This window comes from Bos indicus x Bos taurus, chromosome 4 (genome assembly GCF_003369695.1).
Source record: "Bos indicus x Bos taurus breed Angus x Brahman F1 hybrid chromosome 4, Bos_hybrid_MaternalHap_v2.0, whole genome shotgun sequence".
In the NCBI taxonomy this organism is placed as follows: Eukaryota; Metazoa; Chordata; class Mammalia; order Artiodactyla; family Bovidae; genus Bos; species Bos indicus x Bos taurus.
The window spans coordinates 37,185,337-37,213,164 of NC_040079.1; the positions used below are offsets into that span (position 1 = coordinate 37,185,337).

At 39.0% G+C, this 27,828-nt stretch overlaps 1 protein-coding gene and 1 gene segment (V, D, J or C); both read right to left on the reverse strand.

Annotated features, from left to right (window-relative positions):
• Positions 1 to 2,371: 2,371 nt before the first annotated feature.
• LOC113891297 overlaps positions 2,372 to 27,828 on the reverse strand; it is a 28,935-nt gene continuing 3,478 nt past the window's right edge. The window contains 4 exon segments of the C gene segment in view: positions 2,372 to 2,904; positions 4,485 to 4,520; positions 9,916 to 10,245; positions 17,856 to 17,914. Coding sequence covers positions 2,762 to 2,904; positions 4,485 to 4,520; positions 9,916 to 10,245; positions 17,856 to 17,914 — 568 coding nt within the window.
• LOC113891296 (D-dopachrome decarboxylase-like) lies at positions 18,439 to 18,888 on the reverse strand. Its single transcript, XM_027539160.1, has one exon. The coding sequence runs from the start codon at positions 18,863 to 18,865 to the stop codon at positions 18,509 to 18,511; it is 357 nt and encodes a 118-aa protein (XP_027394961.1). The 5' UTR covers positions 18,866 to 18,888; the 3' UTR covers positions 18,439 to 18,508.

Sequence of the window (27,828 nt, forward strand, 5' to 3'; positions counted from 1 at the left end):
GTCCCTCTGGTTATCTCTTATTACTCATGATTTCTAGTTGACAGTTATATAGGACTTTGCTTTTTGGGGAAATCAAGTATTACTTAACTGTCACCTACTTGATTGACAGAAAGTTTGCAAAGCATGAAGTCAAAGAGAGAAAGAATTCTAAACAGTAGAGAACGAAACTTTGAGAATTATTTTCTGAAGTTTCGCTTTTTATTGTTGAGAGGGTATGGACCACTCTAGCTCTATAAAATTTATTGGGCTTTGAGTGTTTTGATATGGAAATACGCAAATGTTTGCTTAACTTTTCTATTGCTCACCTGTGGATGTAGCCTGTTGCTTTAATATTTATTTTATTGAACCACGTCTCTTGAACTTTAGTTGCAGAAATCCTATTAGTAGATGTGAGGTTGGTATTTAACCTCTTCTCAACCTAGGAGCAAGAGAGGAAATATAGACAGGGAAGAGGCAGTTGTCTTCATCACCTCTTAGCCTGATAACAAAATTTCCCTGTTTTAATTGAAAGTAAAAGTAATTTGTTTCTATTTTAACAGCAACTACTGTAGAAGGAAAGAACAGAGCTCCAGTAACCAAACTGCTGGTGTTTAAATCCCAGCTCTGTTTCCTATTAGCTGTTTCCTTCTGCAGACACTCCTTATCTTTTCTGTCCCTCAGTTTCCCCAATTATAGAAAAGATCAAAATGCCTATCTCATAAGTTTCTCATGAGAATTTAATAACAGGTACCTAAACCAGCCCCAGAAAGCACTATTCCAGCATTTGCTATTACTGTTTCATTAAGACTTTAGTCATTAAATTTATAAATTGCTCTGGAAATTTGAAATTATTTAGCTTGAACTCTCTTCAAAAGATGGATAAACTAGGCAACATGACATGGTCAAGGAGACGTGACACAGCTGGTTAAAACAGACCAAGTAGCCAAGGTGCTAACTATGGGGTGTGAGGTGGAAACTCTGGTCCAGTGTTCCTCCCCCCATACCACGTGGCAGTCATGCTGTAGTGAAAAAGGACTGGACCAAAAGGATATACAGCTTCCTCCCACCTCAGAAATGCACCTGGATACACAAGAGGCTTCCGCAGGGAGATTCTGAGGACCTCAGGGCCCATTGAGTCTAAGGGCGGAGCTGGGGTGTCAGGATGCTCAGAGTACCATCCACTGTCCTCCTCTGCCCAAGACTCTCAGTCCAATTGTTACACTCCCCTCAAAGAGCAGTTACTAATCTAGATACACTCCCAGAGTAAGGCAGGATTTCCATAGTGTTGATAACAAGGGGAGTAGCTATGGTGATTGCAGAGAATATACACGAGGAGAAGGCAGACAGACCCACAAGTCCTTAAGAAAATTCTCACTGACTCCTTGAAGAATCTCTTTAGTAAAGAAGCAGTGCGTGTCTTGTTTTCTTTTGCTTTGCTTTGTTTTGTTTTCCCAGTTGAAAGTGAATGCTGGGGAAGCTAAAACATACAAGGTAACAAAATATAGGATCTGAGAACAAAGAGACCTGGCTTTAAATGAGTATTACTAACAAAATAGTGGTGAAAAGCAGATAACTTTATTTCTCTTATCTGTAAAGTGTGGACTATAACTATACCTTCCTTCAAGGGCTCTTAGAGGATTAATGGGATTACCTGGTGAATAACAGAAAATGAGTCCCTCTTCCACCCACATCCAACTTGTCTGCAGGGAAATGAGATTAGAGATGATTCGTGATGATCCTGTGTATGTGTGGAATCTATCAATACCATTTCTACAGTAGAGCTGCCAACACTAGATGCTAATGTTGTTGAGGACTTGCATGAACCCAACATCGTTAACTCATGTTCTTCATGCTCATGGAGACAGGGCTCTGTAACTTCATTACCCAGAAGAGGAAGGCGCAGAGTTCAAATCGCTTCCTGAGGTCACACAGATGCCAATAGAGACTCAGGCTTCAAACCCAGACCTTCAGGGTCAGGGGGGTGGTCAGAGTCTGTGCGCTTCACCCTCCACCCAATGCCCCTCTGGTGCTGGAGCAATTCTCATGGGGTTAATGTGAGGATCAGTAGGCAGTGCTTGTGAGACATTAGTACAATCTCAACATGCACAGTTCAAGGCATGATGGGTGTCACCCTGTGACCATCAGAACATCCCAAACCAATGAGTCTGAATCTGGTGACTTTGAAAGAGAAGGAGACCAGTACTTTCATTTGGCTAGGAGTCCTCTTGGGGCCAGTGCCCCAAAGGAAGCACCATAACCACCATCTCAGGGAAAGACTTAGAAATGTGTTGTTGATCATTATTACAACCAGCACTGAATTTAATATTTCAGTTGTCATGCTGTTTCTTAGCTTGGTTAAATTTCATGAAATTAAAGTACACACAGACAAAAGTGGCTATTGGTTTCTCTTTTTAATTATTATGCTTATTATTAAAACAGAAAGTACAGAATTCAAGTAGCTAAGCTGGCAGTCCCAGAATGTGTGGCAGGGAGGGTCAGGGTGATGGTCTGGGGGGAGGCGCTGAGGGAAGAGATGGGGAGCTGCCCGTTGTGTGCAGGTACAAGGACTTGGAGGCTGGAGGAGCTGATGAGGTTGTAGCGACAGGGTGGGGAGAGGCTCCCCTGGACCAGCCCTGGGCATTTTCCCTGAATAATGGCAGAATTCCTTGTTACAGAGGAAAACTGTTTGCCCAGTGGTTTGAAAAACCAGTACACAATAATAGAAAAATGTACCCATTATGTAGATGATGAAGGAGAGTTGACCATTTTAGGGCACCGTCTATCAGAAAATCTTCCCATCGCTGAAGATGCCTGTTCTCCAAAACACACAGAAGGCGATGATGGAGAAGTAGATCGTGCTCTTGAGGAGGAGGAGGAGGTAGGTATAGTAGGCAGAGGTGTTCGCAAACTGCAGCTGCAGGGTATCTAAGAGAAGTCCTTTGATTAGTTAGGCCTCGTCTTTCAAAAGGATAAAAAAAAGTGATGGGGAAACATGTCATAGTTAGAAAAGTCTGATCCATTATATGTTGTCCATCAGTGAGATTCCTCTAAGGGGTACAAACCAGGGAAATCTGTTGGTGTTTAGGGTGGAGGGTGGGGGGTGGCTAGTAAAGAGAACATCGTACAAAATGGAATAAACTGTTTAATCCAAACTCTCTGAAACTTTAGGAGCTCATGCTTCAGTCCCTTGTATTTTCTTTAACATCTTTCATTGAGGCTAAGATGTCATAGAATAATTGTACTTATTCTCTTCTGAAATCTTGCAAGATATATAAGATGCCAAGAAAAAATAACAATGATGATGGGTCTGACTTGCCTCCTCAATAGATCACCAGGTCTCTTCCTATGAAAATTTCCCTTTTCCACACTTCATCTCATAGAGTCAGAACTCCAGAATCACTAGCACTTAGTGTGGAAAGGATCTCAGGAAGCTATATGTTCATAACTCAACTGACCTCAGTCAGGTCAGGCATTAGCTCAGTTCCTGGCCCCCTGATACTGGGAATGAAGGAGGGATGAGCAGAGCCAGAACTTCTAAATTCACCTAGAACCTTCATGTAGAGAGAACGGGCCACCCACTAGTACTGATTTCTGTGCTAGCTAAATAGATACCCTATGGGGAACATTCCACATATGTGACCTTATCTCCCAATTAACTGAGTTGAGTGCAATTGTACCCTATTGGCAGTTAAGGAAATTACTGTCCAGAAGATATAAGTAATTTACCCATATTCATGCAATAACAAAACAACTGGTGTTAAAGTCCATCTGATACTCTGAAGCCCACGCACTTATGCACATACCGCCCCCTGCCCTGCACCCTGCAGCGGATCCATTCTATCTCAAAACCTTGGCTTTGGGATTCTTGCTCTATGCCTGTATCTTAGAGGCAGAATAGAGAACTGAGTAAGTGTGTGAGCCATTGATTCAGATGTGCTGGGCTGAATTTCAAGATCGAGCTTTGTGACTTCATACAAGGGACTTTATTACTTTCAGCTCTTTGCCCTCATCTGTAAAGTGAGGAGAAAATACTGTACCACCTCAGGGGAGTGTTAGGAGGAGCAAACATAATATTTAGGCAAGACATGGCAGAGCACCTTGTATATATAAAGCTCTCAGTGTCAGTTCATGTATTAGCTACTAGCAATCACCAAAGACAACAACAACAACAAAAAAAAAACCTACAAGAAACTTGATATCACTTTTCTCCAGTTATTTGAAACACAAGCCACACAAACAAAGGAAATCCACTGTTGAAATAATTCAGAGTCTACCACTGCACCCTCTAATTCAGAGTTATCTCACATCAAAATCAGCATTTACAGTGTTAAGATGACTCCTAGGAAATGATGATAGATTTACTTAAAAAATCACTCAGTCCATTTCTGCAATATCCAGACATTCTGTTTTTTCCACCTTAAACCAAAGAAGTTCAATAGTTAAATTTTTCCAGAGGAAAAAAATGTGGTAGCATGACATAAAGGCAAACATAGACAAAAACTTACCACTTTCTTTTTTCATGCAGGCATGTGTATCGACCTCTACAAAATAAAAGCAAGTATTAGTGAATTGTTTATATCCATTATTTGACAGTGTGTGTCTCTGCGTGTGTCTGTAGATAGACAGACAAGCTGATAGATAGAATCTGCCAAGAAAGGAGAAAATCATTAAAAATAAGAGCCCTACAAATTTAAGAACAGATGGTCTGATTTGACATAATTCAGTAGACCTAACTCATATGTGGTTTTCTGTATGTGACAATGTTGAAGTTCATGAAGGGGACATTTTTCTTCTCCTTTGTTACAATCAGAAGGTAATATTAATATCTAAGGACATCTTCCCTGTTGGCTCAGACAGTAACGAATCTGCTTGCAATGCAGGAGACCTGGTTTTAAACCCGGGGTTGGGAAGATCCCCTGGAGAAGGAAATGGCAACACATGTCAGTATTCTTGGCAACACCCTCCAGTATCCTGGAAAATTCAGTGGACAAAGGAACCTGGTGGGCTACCGTCCATCGGGTCCCAAAGAGTCAGACGTGACTGAAGGACTAACACTTTCACTTTCAAGACCATTTTATTTTCCTTCTGTATTCATAGCTTCTAACACAGTGTCTGACCCAAAGTAAGTGTTCAAGAAATACTGTCAAAAAGACAAATCATCAGAAAAAGTAACTGTTCTACATTCTTAAGTACCCACTGCTTACGTGAAGGGATGCTACCAAAAGGAATGCATCCAATCCTAGAATCCACAACAGAATCTCACATTTGAAGGAGTTTGGCTTAGGTAAATTTCACACCTAGTCAAAAAAAAAACAGCCAAACCTTTCCAAGTCACACATACTCCAGTACTCCCAACTCACATACATGATTTTCTACAGTCGTGGAATTTATGGATATCAGGATAACAATATAATGCCTGGAAGATTCCCTGGGTAAGAGAATGGCTACCTACTCCATTATTCTTGCCTGGGGAATCCCATGGACAGAGCAGCCTGGTGGGTTACAGTCAGTGTGGTCACAAAGAGTCAGACACGACTGAACGGCTAACTAACTAACTAATAACTAGTGAGTGATTATTACTGTGCCATTTAATGAAATACTTCACATGCATTATCTCCTTTAATTCCCCAATGACACTGTGATGAGTTATATTAGGGAGGGATTCCATGTCACAAAAGGAGAATAAAGGTTAGAGGGTAAGTGATATCAGTGATGACAGTACAGTCAAATGTTGGTTGTGGGGGATTAAATGAGACAAACCATGTGAAAGGTACTTGTAAAAATATTCCATCAAAATACAGAGAAATTAATCTCTAAAGAGACCACATAATTTCACCATGTTAGTCACTCAGTGATGGACATTAAAAACACCTTCTTTTCCAGAGTTCTTAATTACTCTTAACAAATGAAATATTTATCACAGGAGATCAGCATTTCAGTGCAATTCTTTCCAGGGTGGTGAGAGAGACCAAATCACATTACTTGTTCTTGACAATATAAAACTTGACGTGAGAGTTGTATTTATCTAAAGTGAAAAAAGGCAAATATTCATACAAAGACAAAATTTATTTAAAACATAATAAACTGTTGGATGGAGGGAAGCAGAGACACAGAGGTTGTTCGGGTTTATCCTTTTTATCCTAGGTGTATTTTTGTCCACATGATGTGGTTCTGGTGTGCTGTTTTACACCCTTGAGATCTTTTTTTGGTTCACTCTAAAAAATGCATTTGGGATATAGTGTCCCCATTTTTCAGAAGTTCACTTTTTACCACTTTGCTCTTACAAAAGATCTACATAAGTACCTGTTTTTGCAAAGGAATCTGAAGAGGATTTTCAGTTTTATGAAAAAAGGCTAGAAGTAAAAGTAGCATTTAGTGTTTGTTTTGCAGCCAGCCGTGATAGAGGCAGTGGGCACCCCCAGCAGCAAGGACAGCTTTGCCAAGGACCCGCACTCAGCATCTCAGCATTACATTCCCATAGATCTGAACTGTGTCCGTAGCATCTGTGCTTTACTTTCTTTCTTTTATGCATATAGTTTTATTTATTTATTTTGGCCAGACTGGGTCTTTGTTACTGCGTGGGCTACTCTCTAGTTGCTATGCACAGGATTCTCTTGTGAAGTGCGGGCTCTAGGGCACATGGGCTCAGTAGTTGTGCCTCCCAGGCTCTAGAGCACAGGCTCAATAGTTGTGGCGCTTGGGTTTAGTTACTCCGTGACATGTGGGACCTTCCCAGACCAGGGATTGAACTCATGTCTCCTGTATTGGTAGGCAGATTCCTTACCACTGAGCCACCAGGGAAGCCCTGTGCCTTATTTTTTATTTACTTTTTGTGCATTTGTTAGCCAAATGTGTCTTCAGATGATTGCTTCTTCACTTTATGCCTTTCTGCTTAGGATAGATTTCATAGGAACAGTCTACTTTGGGGTAGAAGCTAAACCTGTATAGCTGCTGCTGCTGCTGCTGCTAAGTCGCATCAGTCGTGTCCGACTCTGTGAGACCCCGTAGACGGCAGCCAACCAGGCTCCTCCGTCCCTGGGATTCTCCAGGCAAGAACACTGGAGTGAGTTGCCATTTCCTTCTCCAGTGCATGAAAGTGAAAAGTGAAAGTGAAGTCACCCAGTCATGTCCGACTCTTCGTGACCCCATGGACTCCAGCCCATCAGGCTCCTCTGTCCATGGGATTTTCCAGGCAAGAGTACTGGAACCTGTATAGACGTTGGGGTAAATCCCAAGAATGAAAATGCTAGTACACTCATGTTAGATGTTAAAATATACTTAAGAACTGGCTTTAATAAGTCTTTAAAAACTTTCTTTTCCTTACAGTGAATTTATTATAATATTAATAAAGATCACTTATCACCATGCATTGATCGAGCTAAAAACAATAATGTAAAATTTTTTCCTCATAAAATCGTGTGAGTATCCTAAGTTCTCTTTCTCAGTCATCATTGGTCAAAAACTTGGATCAGATTAGTTTTTATGTGCCTTCAAGATCACGTCATTGATTTGTGCTTCCATATTTATTTTTATTTTTTATTAATACAACAAAAAAAAACAACAAACAGGAACTTCTAAGAAACAATGTTAGGAATTCAGTGTAGAATGACTTTGATAAAATGCCCTTATTAGCTATGTTGCTCTGAGAAGCCCATGGGAGGCATTTATTTCAGAAATTAAGTGCCAAGTAAGATATATTATGAACTGGAACATCTCTCCTTTATGGTCATTACCTGGAACTTATTATTCCTATTTTCCCCTGAATATTGGGAAAATCAAAATCTAATAGGGCACTTAAGCCTAAGGTTATAGTAAACTTGCTTTGTATATTTGCTTCCCCTCTGTTTCTTAGGTGTAGAAACAGAAATCTGGGGTTGTTTCTGTAATCATACTCTAGTTAGTTTTAGAAAAGGATATAAATAAATACAAATAATATATGAATAAATACAACAGTATTATGTTTTGGAAAGCAAGCATTTTCTCGGATGTCACTTCATTTACTCTTCATCAAGGCCCCAGGACAAATCCAAGGCAACTACTCAAATATAATTTGATCACTGGACAAACTAAGGCTCTGAGAAGGTAGACTTACTTCAGAAATTCGGACTGCTACACCAAAATCTCTATGCAGTTTTTTTTTAATGCTTGGCTCCCACTGCTTAAAAAAGCTTCCTAACCACAGAGAGAAGTACAAAATGATTCCTTCTTATGGGCACTCTGGGGCCTTTGGTCTGTTAGGCAAATACTCAGGACATTAAGTTCCAAGTCCAGGGAGTTACAGGACCACTTACAGGGCCAAGGCACATCCAGCCCTCTGCCTGCATTGAGCAGACACGTCCAGCATCTGCATCAAAGGGACTCCTTTGGGACATTATGCCCAAATCACGAGTAACTCTGAGTGATTAGGGAACGAGTACCTTCTCTTTTGGAGAAGGAAATGGCAACCCACTCCAGTATTCTTGCCTAGAAAATTCCATGGACAGAAGATCCTAGTGGGCTGCTTTCCATAGGGTTGCACAGAGTCGGACACGACTGAAGCGACTTAGCAGCAGCAGCAGCATATTCTCTTTACATACATTGTGGCTCACATGGTAAAGAATCTGCCTTCAATGAAGGATTGATCCCTGGATTGGGAAGATCCCCTAGAGAAGGGAATGACTACCCACTCCAGTATTCTTGCCTGGAGAATTCCATGGACAGAGGAGCCTGGCGGGCTTCAGTCCATGGGATCACCAAGTCAGACATGACTGAGGGATATTCTCTTTACTGTAGTGCATCTTTCTGGGAAAGTAATTCGCCCAAATGTGTTCATTCACACATCGCTCCAGGATTGGCACATGCTAGGGCTGCAATGAAAGTTTGTGAGAGGCATTTTCCAATGAGATACATTCATTATGTAGAATGGGAGTAAGTCTGTACACTTTAGCCTCACTCCATCTTTAATTGGGCTTCCCTGGTGGTTCAGATGGTAAAGAATCTGTCTGCAATGCAGGATACCTGGGTTCAATCCCTGAATCAGGAAGATCCCCTATGGCAACCCACTCCAGTATTCTTGCCTGGAGAATTCCATGGACAGGGGAGCCTGGTGGGCTATAATCCATGGGGTCGCAAAGAGTTGGACACAACTGAGCAACTAATACACACTTTAATTACAAAATTTTAGCTTAAGGTAGTAGGCAAAACACAAATCTCAAAAACCCAAGACCATAATAAGCCTGCAGCAGTAATTATTCTACTTTTTGTTGAGCTACAATCTGAATTCCTCATAAAAATGCCATTTTGTCATTTAATGGCTCATTATTTCTGGGTTTTATCTTGAACAAAGCAAGACTGAAGTAAGGGTGACTTTGCTTGATGAGTAGAACTTTTCTGAAAGGTATATATAGTTGTTCTTATTTCTGATCAAGTAAGATCATCAAAAATGGAATATCTTTCAGTGTGTTTATTACATGCTAATTGATAGTTACTTTGAGGTGTATTGTTTCATTTAATCTACACAACAACACTAAAATATATCACTGTGACCTTTATATTTTAGATGATCAAACTGATCTGAGAAAGGTTTAGTACATTTTTTTTCTTTTTATGTTTCAAAGTGAAAGTGAAAGTCACTAAGTCATGTCTGACTCTTTGTGACCCCGTGGACTATTCAGTCCATGGAATTCTCCAGGCCACAATACTGGAGTGGGTAGCCATTCCCTTCTCCAAGGGATCTTTCCAACCCAGGGATTGAACCCAGGTCTCCCACATTGCAGGCAGATTCTTTACCAGCTGAGCCAGCCAATACAATTTTGTAGGATATTTAGGCTATCATTAAAGGTAACAACATTAAAGATGATTTATATTTGTTTTCATTAATGCTTGATTGAAAAGGTAGGGTATTTCCTTTGGAAAAAAAAGTATTCTTGGAGGTTATGTTTCTTTATAATCTCATACCTTTTTTAACTGGAGAAAAAAGAATCTGTTGATCACGTCCTCCTTTGTTATTCTCATGTTTGACGATACATACATGTTCTTTATCCATTGCCTTTTTAGTCAAGGTTAGCCAGCTGAATTTCATGTATGTGTCATTAGTCTTGATGATATTTCCCTGATAAGATTCCAGAATTGTATTGACATTCTTTTCTTTCCATTGTATCTTAATAGCATCAGGGAAAAAATTCTGAAGAAGGCAAAGATGTGTTCCAGCCCCGTGGAGTTTTACTTCCTCAACTGAAGGAAAAAATATAGTGGGCTTGGGAAATAAGTCTCCATCAAGCCTTCTATCTGTGGGGGGAAATGGAAGAGAATTGAAAAGAATTATTAGAGAAACATACATGTCATGAAGTTTGGAACAATTTGGCTTAGAGTGAAAAGAAGAAAAGCTGCCAGTGAATTAACTCTCATCATGGCTTTTCATCCACAGTAGATGTTTTATTTCAATGGGAAGCAATGTTCAAAAAGTTATATCACTTGCCCAAAGTCACAGTTTTTCAGAAGCAGAGGCTCACCCACATCTTGGCTTTGGTTCCTTTTCCAAGTGCTAAGTTGGACTGTGACTTAAAAATGCCCTGTATCAATGCTTGTGACATTCATAAACAAATTAATTTTATTAAATCTCTTTTGTTCTATCATAGTGGAGACTATTTTAAAAGGGATGGGAATAGGTGATGGGGCTAGGGGAGGAGATGAGGTAACTTTGATGATTTCTCTATAGGTAAGAATCTTTAGTTGCTTCTAAATGACTTCCATTTCCTATATCAGGTTTTGTAAATTACAGTCTTTTTGGCCAATTAATACATTCTCACATTCTGCAAATATGTTGACTCTTATTCTTCATTTAACTTACTCTGGGATATATCATACTTATTCTGATTCCTAAATAAATAAATGTCAGGAGAGGTTATCATTTTAAAACAATATACATTCACTTGTATTCATGGGAATCTATGTCCACATGTACTTAACAATCTAAGTTGAACTTTTAGCTTCAAGTGTGGGTCCTATGCTCAGTTCTGAAGTGAAGTTCTTGCTAATTGATAACTTTATACAACTTCTCAAGGTCACATCAGAACCACTCTAGACTTTTGAGTGGGGCAATATTAAAGTTTCACCTCTAAATTATTTACAGTGCCTTGAATTTAGAAGCAAAACAATGATATTTTCAGTATTTCTATTAAAATAAATTATTTTCAGAAATGTTTTTATATTTATCTTGCCAAGTAATGCAGTTATAGAATTTTGTTTTGCTTTAGAAAATGTTCATCAAGAACACATTTTATTTTGGAATTTCATTCAAAGTTGAAGCATAACTAAGAACACACCATATTTTGACTTTCAGTGTCTTCCCTCAAATTTAAATCTACTTTGGGCTGCTAAACTGTTTATGAACTAAAATATTTCTTTGTTTACAACTGCTGAATAAAGTGTATATAGAATTAGTGTCACATTAAAAGTTATGGCTCCCTAGTTTTCTTGCAGACATAAAGTCAAGGTATGTAAAAAAAATCACAGTTTCCAAAAGGTGTCACTTGGATGCTGGAATGTTCTTGATTATATGCTTACTGTTATTATAATAAGGCTTAGAACATTTTCCAATTTGATCTTCAACTGAACATGAATGCTTTGCTGATATTATCTTTTGGCTAACTTGCATTTAGTTGAATAATCCAAGGGGCAATTTCTTAAGAAAAGAAGCACTGGATTTCTCCTTTGAGAAGAAATGGAAAATATTCTTGATAATTTCTGCCTGTGTAACAAAGGTCTTGATTTCTATACTAAATCAGTAAGCAAGCAATCTTAATTTTTTACTCATGCTGTAAATACAATTAGCTCACAATGTGCTTAATTTTATACATTTCTGTTTTAGCACAAATAATATTTGATTGATTGTAATAAGACACTACAGAGAAGGCAACGGCAAGCCACTCCAGTACTCTTGCCTAGAAAATCTCATGGACGGAGGAGCCTGGTAGACTGCAGTCCATGGGGTCGCTACTAGTCGGACAGGACTGAGCGACTTCACTTTCACTTTTCACTTTCACCCACCGGAGAAGGAAATGGCAACCCACTCCAGTGTTCTTGCCTGGAGAATCCCAGGGACGGTAGAGCCTGGTGGGCTGCCATCTATAGGGTTGCACAGAGTCAGACACGACTGAAGAGACTTAGCAGTAGCAGCAATAAGACACTAAATATTTCTCCATCTGTATATGTAATTTGTTGATCTTGATTTATGTGTTATATTTTTTCTTGTCATATTTTTAATCAGATAAATAATTACAATTCATTTATATTTAAATAAGAATTTCAAATTTATGACATTTCTAACAACATCTATTTGACTTTATACCATGACCATTCTCCATAAAAATTTAATTTTTTTTCTGATAACTATAAGCATGAAGCCCAAATTTATGGGCTATAAACTGAGGCAATAAATTTTGGTGTAGATATAATATCAATTAAAAAATGATTAAGATTTATTTTCTTATATGTGTATAAAGTGTTCATAGTCTATATTTATGAACAAAAATAAAAAATGAACACATTTTAATTTCATTTTTTTTGTTAAGTGAAAACAATACCCCTAAAGAGAAAAAGAATACATCTAAATTCAATCTTTTGTGTGAGTGGACAGTAAGATAATTCTTCATTTAGGCAATTAGAAATACAACTGTATTTGCTGGAGAACATCTGTTCTGTCAGTGCTATAGGCTGCAAATAGCTCCATCCTGGATACAATTCTCTTTGAATAGGTTGTAGTTACATTATCCAGCACCCATGATAAGTAAGTCAATGTACAAAGTACTATATTCACACTATCTCATTCAATTCCAATAAAACCCCTGCTGGATACATATTGTTATCTCATTTACGGATTAGAAAACTGAAGCCAGAGTATCATCTCCAAGTTCATATAAGCAGTAAGTAATGGATTCAGAGCTCCAGCTCAGCCAAAGCTTACACTCCTTAAAAAATCCTTTCATCATCAGAAAAGGAAATTTGTCAACTCACAAAACTTACCTGCAATAATAAACTTTGGCCTTGGGCCAAACACCTTCATAATTACATAGATATTAGTACTTCATACAAGTCCACACGGACACAAAGCTAATTCCTATCACAATACGTACACAGTGCTGTCTGTGCTATCCTTTGCAGATTCGTTTAAAAATCCGTTCTAAGATTTCTACATCTAAACATCATCAAAGCCCTGTTTTCTCTAAACATTCTTAACTATTACTGCAATTTAATTTTTTCTTCTCTTCTCTAGAAACTTGAAAAACTTGCATTCCTCTGATACCTACCTGTGACTACAAGTTTTATCCCATCGCCGAAGATTTTTACGTAATAACTCCACAGTGATTCAACCCATACCAAAAACTGTAGACTAATTTAGCATCTCTGATTTCTTCAAATCCTGATGTAACTATGACAGTCTGCTATTCAAGTGCATGTTTAGAGTCTGAACAAAAATTTCAATGAAATGTATGGGCAAAAGGCATTATTTCTCAACTGTTTTTGTATTGACATAATTTTTAACTCTAGGTGTAATTCAAATAAGAAATTAAATATTACACTTGAATATTTGACTTTGGTATGTATCCCTATAAGCTTGTATGTTCAAGTTGCAAAAAACTCATATTTAAAAAATACACATTTTTTATTTCCAAACATTTCTACTGCAAGATGAGAGAGCACCTTATATTCTAGTATTTGAAATTACGCTCATTACATTTAGCCACTTTAGAAGCAGTTAATAGTCATAGAAACTGGGAATTTTTAAGTACTATTTGTTCTAAACTGACCTAAGATGAGATGGTAATTAATACATTTATCTGTACTCCTGATTGCATAAAAAATTCCAAAGAGTAATATTTTGAATTCTAGAGAAGAAATTGACTTTTTAATCACCTACCATGTCCCAACGTCTATGATAGGTAATTTTCATTTTTAATTTCATTTTATCCTCAGAACATCAACTTAAGATGGTTGTTACATAGATGGGATAAATCAGTGGAAATATATCAAACTGTTAACAGCAATGTGTCTATATAAAAATTTAATTTTTTCTTTGTTTCTGTATTTTTCCATTTTTCCCCATTATGAGCATGTATTGTCTTTGTAATTTTTTAAAGCAATAACCAATGAATTAAAATGTATTTGCTAAAGGATCATCATACATAAGTGACAGATTCAGAATCAAAGTCTATGTTTTTCCCTCACTACACGTTACTAGAAATCATTTTCCAGGATCCTCATGAGTTATAACTGGTTCACCTTCATTTAACTGGATCGTTATAATTTACATTGAATAGAGTCAGTTGCAAAAAGCAAACCAGAATGTTGCTTTCCAATTTACAAACTCATTTGTTCTTATGATCACAACTAAAAGAAATCAAAATACATATTTTTTTTCACTTTTCAATGCTTTATCAACTTTGCAAAAATTTTTAAAAACTTTAATTTCCATGGATCTCGTAGGATAAGAACATCCTTAAGAGATGTTCCCCATCATCCAGGCAAAATTTTATCTTTAAGGCAAATGAGGAGGGAACAAATTTACTGGATTGAATTTAAGGGGAAAAAAATCCATCTTAAGACATTCTTGAATATGGTCACAAAGTTAAATATCTTGAAACTTGGTATTAATCATTCTCTGACTAAATAAGTTGAACAATATTAGTCCAAATTTTCCTTTGGTTGTTTTCAGAATTAAATTAAAAATTATCTAAGAGCTTTGAAATTTTCCAAGACTAAATGAATGTAATGTATCCATCACTGAGGAACTCACACTTGGTCTAACGGGCTAACTCTTGTCAGTATCTTCTCTACTAGGTCAGGAAAACAACAGACTCCAAGGACCTGGTTGGAGTCACTGACCTCTCCAGTCATTCCCCGTGCCTAATCCATTACCAAACAGGGAATAAATCCAAGAATTCTGAGCCAGCTGCTGCTGCTGCTGCTAAGTCACTTCAGTCATGTCCGACTCTGTGTGACCCCACAGACGGCAGCCCACCAGGCTCCTCTGTCCCTGAGATTCTCCAGGCAAGAACACTGGAGTGGGTTGCCATTTCCTTCTCCAATTCAGGAAAGTGAAAAGTGAAAGTGAAGTCGTTCAGTCATGTCCAACTGTTCACGACCCCATGTACTGCAACCTACCAGGCTCCTCCGCCCATGGGATTTTCCAGGCAAGAGTACTGGAGTGGCCTTCTCCAGTACTTGCCTTCTCCATCTGAGCCAGCACCAACACTCAAGCCTGCAGTGCCTGTATTGCCTACCTCCTATCCCTACCTCACTACAGAATTTACAGAAACTTCACCTGTAAGAATAAGTTGTGTTCTGGAACCAAACACTTTGATGCTCTGGCCACCTGTTTGTGCTACCTAAAAAGCCTTTATAGAAGTCTCCCTCTGTGCCTGCTCTCAAATTGTGCCCATATCTTTTCAATATTTGTAGAAATATATAAAAATTGAACCTGATAACATTAAATAAAGATGGAGCTCAAGTAAAAGCACATTAGGTACAAATGATCAAGAACTGAAAAACTGAACCCACTCTTACTGGGCAGCTTGGGCTTGTGTGGTCCCATCTCAGCTCACATACATTGGAGAGTATGATTTCATCTTTTCTCACCATTTTGCCTAAATCTTCTAAATATCCTCCCTTTAAAGTGTTTTCATGCATAAAATCAGTTCATGCTTAGAGTATACAGTGTTTCTTTAATTTCCAAAGTTGAGCAATAATGGGAATAATATTTTTGAGTATTTTATAGACGTATATTTGTTACATTTTATAGGTATTTTGTGATCTATATGTTTTAAGAAGAAAATATCTGGGTTAAATCTAAAGTAACTTCTTTCTAGAATCTAATTCTCATCTAGTAGACAAAATGAGTTGTTACAGACTATGAATTTTTAATGATGATCTCTTAAGCTATTCCTTTGCTGAAAGACTGCTCCCCTCTGCCTAAAAATAACCTTGTGGTTTCAAGAGCATTGAAATAAAATCCTCCACTGCTCGTCAGAGAATTTTATTCAGCTTTGTATTTCTCGAGATTTTGGTATCACATTTTCTGCACTATTTAAAAAATTTTATTTTATTTTGGAGTATAGTTGATTAACAATGTTGTGTTAGTTTCAAGTGTACTTCCAAGTGATTCTGTTATACATATACATGTATTTATTCTTTTTCAAATTCTTTTCTCCTATAAGTTGTTGCAGAATACTGTGCTATACAGTAGGTACTTGTTGGTTACCTGTTTTAAATATAATAGTTTGTATTTGATATTTTTCATTCCCATAATGACTGGAAAGGCAGCTCTAAGTTATGCAATTTAGCAAATTTGATGCCATACAAAAAGAAATTTGAGTTGAATGGTGTCAAAATGACTTATTCTATTAAGATGACCTGAAAATCAAATTTTGAGTACTTAATAGATGTATATTTAATATGACTTACATGATCTTTTCTGGGAGGAAAAAGATAATTTCATTTTCTGATTAGAAGCAGAAGCATTGTTTTCATACACAAGTAATAATACAAATTACGAATTATTACTAATTAGTAGTCAATTACAGAATCCTTTTAAAAGGTCAGAATACAAAAGATTAAATATTCAGAATATAAAAACAGGATGCGATGCTTCTCACATCACTTAATGATCCAGACCATGCACTTAGGAATAGACTATCAGATTCCAAACTTCACCACAGTAACTAGTCATGTACTTTATTTAGGCAAGTGCATGAACTTCTCTCAAGCTGTTTCCTTATTTATGAAATGGGAATATAAGAATTTCTGTTGAGGAAAGAGACAAGGCCCTAAGACTACTTATCATGGTGTCTGGCCTTCAGTAAATAGTAGCTGATATTATTATTCTCTTTAAAAAGATGGTCTGCAGCCATTTCATTAAAATCTTCCAACAAAGTACGTGGATTTTATATTGCTTAGCTGTGTCCAATATGGATTTTATATGCAATAACCATTTTATCCATTAAGAAAGGAAACAAGCTCATCAGTCCAAGACTTCTTGCCTCTCTGGCAGCCACAGGCCATAGTACATTGGGCTCAATCATGTTGGAATCTATAATGATTTTCTGCTAATCAAGAAACTCTTTGAGTGTTGAAACTTGTTCTATCTTGTGTCTTGTTCACCTTTTTATCACCAGCATCCAACACAGAAACTGTCCTCAATAAATGTTTGCTGAAAGAATAAGCAAATAAGGATGTCCAACCATGCAGACTCTTTTCATCGACTTTGGAGCTGAGATGGCTCATTGAGCTCACAAATTCCATGAAACTGGTCCATATGCAGGCAATGTAACAAAAGATGTGACTGCACAAGTTTCAACTGATCTCAGCCTCGCTCTAAGAATTTAGAGTAATAAGAAGTGGAGTAATAAGAAGTGGGATTTATCTATCATCATTTACTATAATTTTTTTCCACTGCTGTTAAGGATTAGCTGAAAACCAAAAATGTCATTTTTTCAAGTTATTGGGAGAGAGAAATACTGTGTTTACTACAGAGAAGAGATAAATTAGAAAAGTATTTCTCACTTAATCCATTTATTAGAAAAGAATTTTGAACCAGTAACTTATACCAACAGATTACAGACATAGTCCTCAAAATACTTTAATTTCTACCCTGAGTCTATTCTTTGTTGGATAAAAAGTTGAATTTCTAAAAGTAGAATTCCAACTTCTTACAAGCAAGGAAGTGAATAAGCCATTTACAAGGCAGTTTTGTTTCCATATACAATGACCAGTAGTTGCAAAACTCCTGTTCATATGCTGAGGCCAAGAATGTGGCAGTCAAATAAGGCGAATCCTAAATTGCTTTTTTCTAAAAAGCAACCATTTTCACTATTAAGTTAAAATAGGAAAAAGTTACTTACCAGGAGGTATTACTACGAGCTTAGTTCCTTCACCAAATACCTTGATCCAGGTTGAACTGTCACAATGATTGGAGCTTCTACAAAAATCTCAGCCCTCTCTTCACTTCAACATGTGATTAGAAGTTCAAAATACTTTGTGGCGGCAATTTGATCTTCTGACTTTTGAAAGTCCTTGAACATAGGTTTCATGGCATCCAATATGTATAGATTTACCTCAAATCAATCGACCCAAATGTCTTTCATTTTCCTCTGAGTCATAAACATTAAAAAGCACTGATAGATAATGGAAAGGGTAAAAACAGAAAAAAAAAGAGTTTGGCATCAACCAACTGCTTTTCTAAATTTCCAGGAAAAGTATTCAGAGAATTAGGGCTTTCTTTCTATTCTCAGGTGTTTGGTTTTGTTGAAACTGTTCAGAGATGTTATCAAAGAACGTCTCTTCTGTTCTCACAAACCCCAGGGCTGCTTCATTAGTGATTCAGGAATGTTTTTTGGTTTTTTTTGAGACAGAGCTCTCTTCATTTATTTCTTGTGAGGATGCGGAGGAGAACCACACGGAGGTGACAGAAGCTGGTGTCCACCAGGCCCTCATTGCCAGGTGGCCTCTCTGGAAGGGCTGTCAGCTCAGAGGCCCTGGATGCCCTACACGCCAATCATAAAAAGGTCATGACTGTCCCCTTCTTGCCAATCTGCCAGCGCTCCAAGGGGAAAAAGCGGATCATTATCCGGTCCTCGGCCAGGTCCAGCTCCTTGGTAAGGAACTCGAAGAAGCGCGCGCTGTGGCCGCGGTCCTCCTGGGCCGTCCCCACCTCACCGATGGAGGAGACGAGCAGCTGGGCGCTGGGCTCCACCGAGCAGTTCACCACCATGGCCAGGCCGGACCGCACCGTCATGTTCACGCAGTCCTCAGGCTTGCTCAGGATGGCAGCAGTGGCCGTGCAGAGCCACTTCTCCAGCCCCATGGGCACGCGGCTGGCGGGCAAGCTCGTGTCCAGCTCAACGAAAGGCATGTTTAGCGGGAAGGGTGCGAACGGTCGCCGGGGACAAAAAAGGGGAATGTATTTCTGAAAGGCGGAAACACTTCAGTTCAGTTCAGTTCAGTCGCTCAGTCGTGTCCGACTCTTTGCGACCCCATGAATCGCAGCACGCCAGGCCTCCCTGTCCATCACCAACTCCCGGAGTTCACTCAGACTCAGGTCCATCGAGTCAGTGATGCTATCCAGCCATCTCATCCTTTGTCGTTCCCTTTTCCTCCTGCCCCCAATCCCTCCCAGCATCAGAGTCTTTTCCAATGAGTCAACTCTTCTCATGAGGTGGCCAAAGTACTGGAGTTTCAGCTTTAGCATCATTCCTTCCAAAGAAATCCCAGGGCTGATCTCCTTCAGAATGGACTGGTTGGATCTCCTTGCAGTCCAAGGGACTCTCAAGAGTCTTCTCCAACACCACAGTTCAAAAGCATCAATTCTTCGGCGCTCAGCCTTCTTCACAGTCCAACTCTCACATCCATACGTGACCACAGGAAAAACCATAGCCTTGACTAGCTGGGGAGAAGGCAATGGCACCCCACTCCAGTACTCTTGCCTGGAAAATCCCATGGATGGCGGAGCCTGGTAGGCTGCAGTCCATGGGGTCGCTAAGAGTCGGACACAACTGAGTGACTTCACTTTCACTTTTCCCTTTCACGCATTGGAGGAAATGGAGGCCCACTCCAGTGTTCTTGCCTAGAGAATCCCAGGGATGGGAAAGCCTGGTGGGCTTCCATCTATGGGGTCGCACAGAGTTGGACATGACTGAAGCGACTTAGCAGCAGCAGCAGCAGCAGACTAGCTGGACCTTTGTTGGCAAAATAATGTCTCTGCTTTTGAATACGCTATCTAGGTTGGACAAAACTTTCCTTCCAAGGAGTAAGCATCTTTTAATTTCATGGCTGAAGTCACCATCTGCAGTGATTTTGGAGCCCCAAAAAATAAAGTCTGACACTGTTTCCACTGTTTCCCCATCTATTTCCCATGAAGTGATGGGACCGGATGCCATGATCTTCGTTTTTTGAATGTTGAGCTTTAAGCCAACTTTTTCACTCTCCACTTTCACTTTCATCAAGAGGCTTTTGAGTTCCTCTTCACTTTCTGCCAAAAGGGTGCTGTTATCTGCATATCTGAGGTTATTGATATTTCTCCCGGCAATCTTGATTCCAGCTTGTGTTTCTTCCAGTCCAGTGTTTCTCATGATGTACTCTGCTGAAAATGCAAATATACCAACATTAATACAGTGGGCAATGTGAACAAAGTTTTTGTTTTTTCATAAAACCACTTTCACTATTGGATCACATGATGTTTACAAAAGCAATGTCAAATGAGAAAATTTACTTAAATTAAACCTTAAAAACTATATCTAGTTCTCTGCATAAGTTGAAAGAAGTCTTGGGATGCTGCTCTGTAATGTTATGTCACTTATCCTGGATTGGGGGAAAATAAATTGCCAGAAGCAGCTGAGTGCTCCTCTGAGCACAGATGAGTTGTCCATCTTCAGGATTTAGACAGAACAGGTCCTGAGCACCCCCATGTCCACCTGAGATCCACCCAGTCCTGGTCTAATCCCCTGTGAGCAATCAGTGCCTCTGTCCTGAGGGTGAATGTAAGAGGAGATCATGGTGGGCAACTGCCCATTCACAGCAGCTCACGGACCCCAACACAATGGGAGAGGATGAGAGACCCGGATGAAAATCATGTTTAGAAAGGGTTTTTAACTGAAAATTCCAAGGTATTATTACTTGGAGCTGTCAAATACCTTTTCCATCTATTGTAGGTAAGAATGATACCCGCCCATTCAATTCCTTTCTGATCCTTTTCCTCTGTTTTCTCTTATTCCAAGAAAATGAGCAGAATTATAAAGTATTTTAGGAGGTGTCTGTATTTCAAGATCCACAAAGGTAGTAAAATACAAAAGAGTAAATAGAGTTATAAAATCCCTTATTAAATTAGAAGAACTATATGAAGAGTATAATATCTTAATGAAAAAAATTAAAGTATTAGTTGCTTAGTCATGTCTGACTCTTTGTGACTCCATGGACTGTAGCCCACGGGGGTGCTCTGTCCATAGAATTCTCCAGGCAAGAATACTGAAGTAGGTTAGTCATTCCCTTCTCCAGGGCATCTTCCTGACCCAGGAATCGAACCTGGGTCTCCCACATTGCAGGCAGATTCTTTACCATCTGAGCCATCAAGGAAGCACAATAACTTACTAAAGAGCATAAAATAAAATCTGAACAAAGAAGCATGTCATATTTGTAAAGGAGAAACTCAAGACCATAAAGAAGCTAATCTTTCCTAAAAGCATATATATAAGTTGACTGCAATTCCAATCAGAATTACAGTAACATTTTATTTTTTGGTCTTTGCTGTGAAGTATGGGGGTGGACTAGATAAGTTGATTTCAAATTCTAGTGGGAAGAATAAATACAAGATAATTGAAAAATATTTTAAAAAACAATGGTGAAGAGACATTGCACATAGTAGATTTTATCACTTATTACAAAGCTACTAACTAAAATATAATATTTTATTTTTCAATAATAAAGAAATATATTATTTTAAAACCAATTTTGCGCTATTGACTACTATGTTGGGAAAAACAAAAATAGCTCTCTACCTCATACCATATAAATGGGGTTCCAAGTAGATCAATATCAATATTGAAATGAAAAGGACTCTAGAGATGTGAGCTAGAAAGAAGCAGGAGGCTAATTGCGTCTGTTGTGTGGGAAGCTTGAAAAGGGAAGAGGCATAGTACATAATACTAATGTTTCAGAAGGAGGAACTTGGAGAATATTCACTTTTTACAGTATTTTTCAAATAAACACTTTTTTGAAAGAATAAATGGTGGTGACTTAGTGAAGACTTTAGTGACATGATCAGATCTGTGTTTTAGGAACATAATGTAAGAGCAGAAAGATGGGTGGGTCAGTGGACCAATCCTGAGGAAGCAGACATGTTTCAGAGATGATTGCCATGAGCTACTGAGAGGCGTCTGTGGACCCAGTTACTGTAGTGACAGGGGGATGGACAGAAGGGCTGGTGCAATAAATATTAACAGGTTCATCAGGTTTCTAAGAAGTTCAAATGGGAGAAATCAAATTATTAAGGAGGTTGAAAGAGAAGGAAAAGATGTTTTAAAATCAGAAAGATAAAGCTCCAATTCAAACCCCACCACTCCTGGTGACATGTCCTTGGGTACATCTCAGAGTGTCAGTTTCCTCATCTTTAAAAGGGAGGTGTTACTATCTATTTCTCAGTACTTTTGTAAAGTTCATATGAGATAATGTGTCTAGAAGATGTGAGGCAAAATTCAGGAACAGAGAATTCACTTTTGCAAAGAATAGAAAAATCTTAGCACTGCATACAAAAATAAATAATTTTGCTTTTAACCCTGCTTCATGTTACACACGCACACATACACACAACTCACCACATTCTGAGGTGACCAACTAAGGCAACTAAAATCCTACTTTAGTATGAGGAATGAATAGAGAAATATATAAATAACAAACAAGTCAAGTAAAGTACTAGTTTCAAAATGACCCCTTGAGGGTTTGCATCATTTTCTCAAGTATGATTGATGATTCCATAGTTGACCAAATTTATCAAATTTGGCGGATCACCAAAAGTTATGAATCTCATATTATGATCATTGCTAGGATTAAGTGGTTATTTCTGTCCTGGGCTTACTGATTACCCTGCACATGTCAGCTGGAAAATAAGAGTTTCTACAGTTGCACTAAGTCATAAAGAGAGAGAAATAGCAGTTCTCTGCCTAGCATCTGAGAATTTGGGTTTGGGGCTTTGTCTTGACAGCCAATTCTATTCTCAGACAGTACATGAGAGGTTCAGCCCTGGTTTGTGGTTTCCTTTCTACCAGAAGAATCCAACTTCCCAGGGCCTCCTGCCTCCTCCTTTCAGATCTCATTTCATGGGAAACACCTAAAGAAATGTCAGGTTCCTTCATTGCTTTTTTCTCAAGACCAAAGAAAGCCAAAGATGTGGAAGGTCAAGAAAACACCATCTGTTTTTTACAAAATATTCTTGTATGGTATTAAAGGACACAGAAACATATGCTCTTTACTGAGATAAGAAAGTTTGAGGAAAAAACAATGCAAATTGTGCAGACTGGGGTGAAGGAATGGACTGGAATCAATTTTATTCTGGCAACTTATCAGAAATCCAAGAAGAGAGGTATTTAACTGTATTGTAAGGGTATAGATTTTGTTGTTATTTCTCTTCTTTATGTGATTTTCAAGTCTGGCTAGTAAGAAATGCAAAAGGCAGATCAGGGCTACCAAACTTGGAACCAACTGCATAACCATCAAGTTAGAATGAATCCCAGGTTTCAGACCGAAGAGCAGGAAATTTAGGACTTGGTTGGGTAAGTCCTTCTGTAAGTGATGTTTACAAATCTATTCACTAGGAAAGCAATCTCCACATTTGATGTGTATGCCAAGAAAACTATTCTAATCATTGAGAATTTCAGAACAGATGGGAATCTACAGAAATGAAGGGGAGTAAGTAGCCATACGGAGAAGGCAATGGCAACCCACTCCAGTACTCTTGCCTGGAAAATTCCATGGACGGAGGAGCCTGGTAGGCTGCAGTCCATGGAGTTGCACAGAGTCAGACATGACTGAAGCGACTTAGCAGCAGCAGCAGCAGAAGCAACAAGTAGCCATAGGGAAATAGAAGAGAGGTAGACAGAGCAGGGAGTCCTGACTTTTACCCTTTCTCAAGAGTATGGCAATCACATGATTTACCTACAAATCAGACCTGGGTCCTGGGGACATCACATATGAAGACAAGCCATTCTTATCACAGCTTCCTTTGAGAGAAATGCAATTGTACTAAAAGGAGTTCAATGCTAAACACAAGACAGGCAAGAAAAGGCAATGCACTGAGTCTGAAAAGCAGATGTGCCCTACCTCTGTGGTTAACTGGTTTTGCAAAAGCCACTCATAATCTCTGAGCCTCAGCTTTCTTATCTGAAGTGTGGGCATTGGACTAAATTTGTCCTGAAGGCCCTTCCTGTTCCAAAAACTATGAACCCATGATTAAGAGCCTGTTGTGGTTGTTCGAGTGGTGGTGGGGGCAGGGGCTAGCAATAGAGAAAGTTTTCTTCCATGTTCCTTCTGACTCTGTAATACCGTGAGATCCCAGCAGGCACAGTAGTAGGTGGCTTCATCGGACTTGACAACATTATTGATTATCAGGTAAAAGATTCCGTTCTTTTTGTTATCTATCTCCAAGCGGGAATTAGGTTTGTCCAGCTTATAACTGTTAGCTGAGCCATAAAGGATTCGTTTCAGGGGCTCCCCTTCTTTCTCTTGATACCAGTGCACAATGGCATTCTCCAGGGGAACCCCTGACAGCTTGCAACTTATGTGCACTGTTCTGTCTGGTCTTCGGGTAGAGGAGAGTTGATGCTGAGAAATTTTCATTTTGATGTCTCCATCTGAAAAGCAAGGGAGGTAATCAGAAGCTGACTTAAAAAGGCTGACACAAAAACAATGGAAAGAAAGGAGAGAGGATAGAAGTCAACCTACAAACCCAAGCCAAAGACATAAGGAAAACCCACATGGTTGGCATTGCCAGTAATTGGTAAGAATACGGTGTGAATCAGGACAGAATAGGAGATGCAGTGGCAGCCCGTGTTCTGTGGAGGCAGGGATGTGGGAGGAAGCTTTGCTTTAGAACCAATGAAAGTCTTTCTCAGATCTGTCACAGTGTTATTTTTAATCATCTTATTAGTCTAAAAGAGCTTTCAGACTCCTAACAACCTCGTCAAAAAACACTTACGTTATAATAATGTACTGTTGGGACCTCCCTGGACGTCCAGTGGTTAAGACTCCAGGCTCCCAGTGCAGGCCCCGGAGTTCAGTTCCTGGTCAGGGAACTAGATCCTGCATACCCAACTAAGACCTGATGCAGCCAAATAATTTTTTTTTTTAATATGGTAACTTAATGTTATTAACACCTTGGAAGCAATTCTCTTCCATTTTTCCTTGATGTGTTGCTTCAGATACACTTATCCTTGGGCTCCTTTCCATTCTCTGAATTACAGATTTTTTTCACCATATTTTGTGAGAGTGTGAGTAATGAGGTATGGCTGTCATAAGAATTAGAAAGATATTATCATTACTATAAATAGTAACACATGAATATGAATATGCAGGAAGTTGTATATTATATAGATCATTCATTTGCAGAAAGTTCACAAAGTTGGGTAAATGCCAGCAATTATTGTAGTTATTGCTTAGGATACTGTGATGTTACCATATGCCATTTCTTAATTCCGCTGTGAATGAAGAAAAGTGTTGCAGGAAACAAAATCCCCGTGTTTTGTTACCTTTCAATCTTTTCCTATTTACAATTCTTAGTTTTTCAGCATTAAATCTATGCTTTACTGTGGTTTGAAGGACAATGTAAGATGTGATTTTTTTAGTCCTGAGTTCCTATTTTCGCTGTGATGACTCTGAATTGATTTAGTCTAGGCAGGTTAGGACACTGTGATTTGTTGAACACTGTGCTGAAACATTCCTGTGTGAACCTCATTCAGTCTTCAGCAACCTATGTGGTTGTTAGCACCATGCCCTCTGAAAATTGGGAAACCATGGACCTAGAGATTTCCACACAGAGTGAGGTAAATCAGACACAGAAAGACAAATATCATTTGATATTGCCTGTATGTGAAATCTTAAAAAAAGAGGTATAAAGGAACCTAGTTACAAATCAGAAGTAGAGTCAAGGGATGTAGAAAACAAACTTATGGTTACCAGGGGATAAGAAGGGAAGGAATAAATTGGGAGATTTGGATTGACATACACACAGTACTATACATAAAATAGATAACTAATAAAAATGTACTGTCAAGCACAGGGAACTATCCTCAACACTCTGTAATGGCCCATATGGGAAAAGAATCTTTTAAAAAAGAGTGGATATATGTATATGTGTAACTGATTCACTTTACTGTACAGCAGAAACATAACAAAGTATATCAACTGTACCCCAAATAAAAATCTAAAATAAATAGACTAAAAATAAAATGAGAAAACAGAAATAAATGATTCAGTAACTTGCCTAGGTCACCCTGTCAGGGAATGGCTGAGCAGGACTTAGAAATCCAGTCCTATGTCACTAAAAAGACCTTGTCTTTTCCGCCACTCATTCATTCATTCTTTCTTTCTTTCCAAGCCGACACATCATGTTGAGCACTGGTTTATGGCTTCCTTCCCAAGAGGCCCCCATACATGATGAAGCTGTGACCATGTGGGGTAATTTAAAAAGCCAGCCTATGACCAAGAGTTTAGGATGGAGAATAAAGTGATCTAACTGAAAAAAAAGCCTCACAGATCAGGTCCTGGACTAGTTGCTCAGACACTGCTCAGGGCGCATGTGCAGGAAAAGAGCCCTTTATAGGAGGCAGAAAGCCGGGGCAGCAGGGGCAGCGGTGGTGGGGGTCGAGGGGGTAGGGTGCTTTTGCCCAGACTCCTTGGTGTGAGGGTGGTTTTCGTTCAGACAGCGGATCTCTTCTGCAACATGTTGGCCTGAGGGCGGTTTTTGTTCAATGACAGCGGATCTCTTATGCAACGTGTGTTCCACCCAGCAGGCGCAATAGTAGAGCCCCGCATCCTCTTCAGTAGCCTGGTGTATCCTGAGGCTCACCAGTGAGTTACTCGGCCATTTCCTTGCTTCATATCTTTCCTCACTAATCCCTTGTTCGTGAACAACATTCTCATTGGAGGAAATATACAGAACTCGTTTTAGAGGCTGCTCTGGTTTCTGTCGGTACCAGTGCATGTATACATTCTTCTTTAACTTATCTATTTTTATTTGGCATTCAAGAAATGCCGTATTTCCTTTTTTCTTGGTAATTGATGTTATGCGTTGTGTTATTGGAATATCTCCACTTGTGTCTGAAAGAAAAAACAGGAAAAATTAGTGAAAACTTGATGTTCATTAAGGTAGTCTACATGTTTTCTCTACTCATGAAAAGCCTGGGGACTGATGTTTAAATTTTCTTCCCGAAGAACTCAAGATATGGGTGGAATTTTTCAGCCTAGCTCGAAAGACCATGTGACCAGCGTCCACCTGAAAGGGGTGATGTGACTGTCCATGATCAATCCCCTTCCTTGGGTAAAGCCACTCACATGTCCAGAGGGAGGCCACCACCAAGACCTGGGGCAGGAGCAGCATGCTGCCAGCTCTTGTCAGGAGATGTGATTGAATAATGGGAAGATTGCAGAGCAAACGGGCAGGCTGATTTAGTAGGAGGAAGTGGTGTTCAGAACCCACAGCTAGGATCCAGGCCACAGGGACAGGGGCTGGTGGTAATTCTCAAACATCCTGTGGAAATAGGTCTGCTATTTCATCAGCAGATTTCTTTCAATCAGCCTGTGATTTTCACCAACCAGTGACATTAGTATAAACAATTATACGGTTAAGGGACCAAAGTCCTTTATTGATCTAACAGAGGGGAAGAGAAAGACAAGGGAGGAAAGGCCAAAGTCCACACTTGACAGGCTCATGGGAACTTGAAACATCTTTTATGGTCACTGTACTGCATCAGGCAGTCACAGATGTAGGGACAGCTTACTAGTAGTGTATGACCCTGCTCTATACTTTCTATAACCCAGCTGAAAAGAAGATTTATTTCAGATTCTTATTTTTGAATATGACCATTAAATGGGATCCTTAGAGATGCTGTGTCCTTGGAGTGCCTCAATATGCCTTAAAAGCAAAAACTATTGTTATTTTGTATTATAAAATGAGTGCAACCTCAGTATGGATCATAAAGAAACACAAACAGAAGAGAAGAAAATGGCTTTTTGTCCCATCGCATAGAGACAATTAGGAGGTAACAGTGTATTCTCTTACAAATTAACGTCTATTCCTTTTAAAATTTTGTTTCACATAGGTATGATGATGTG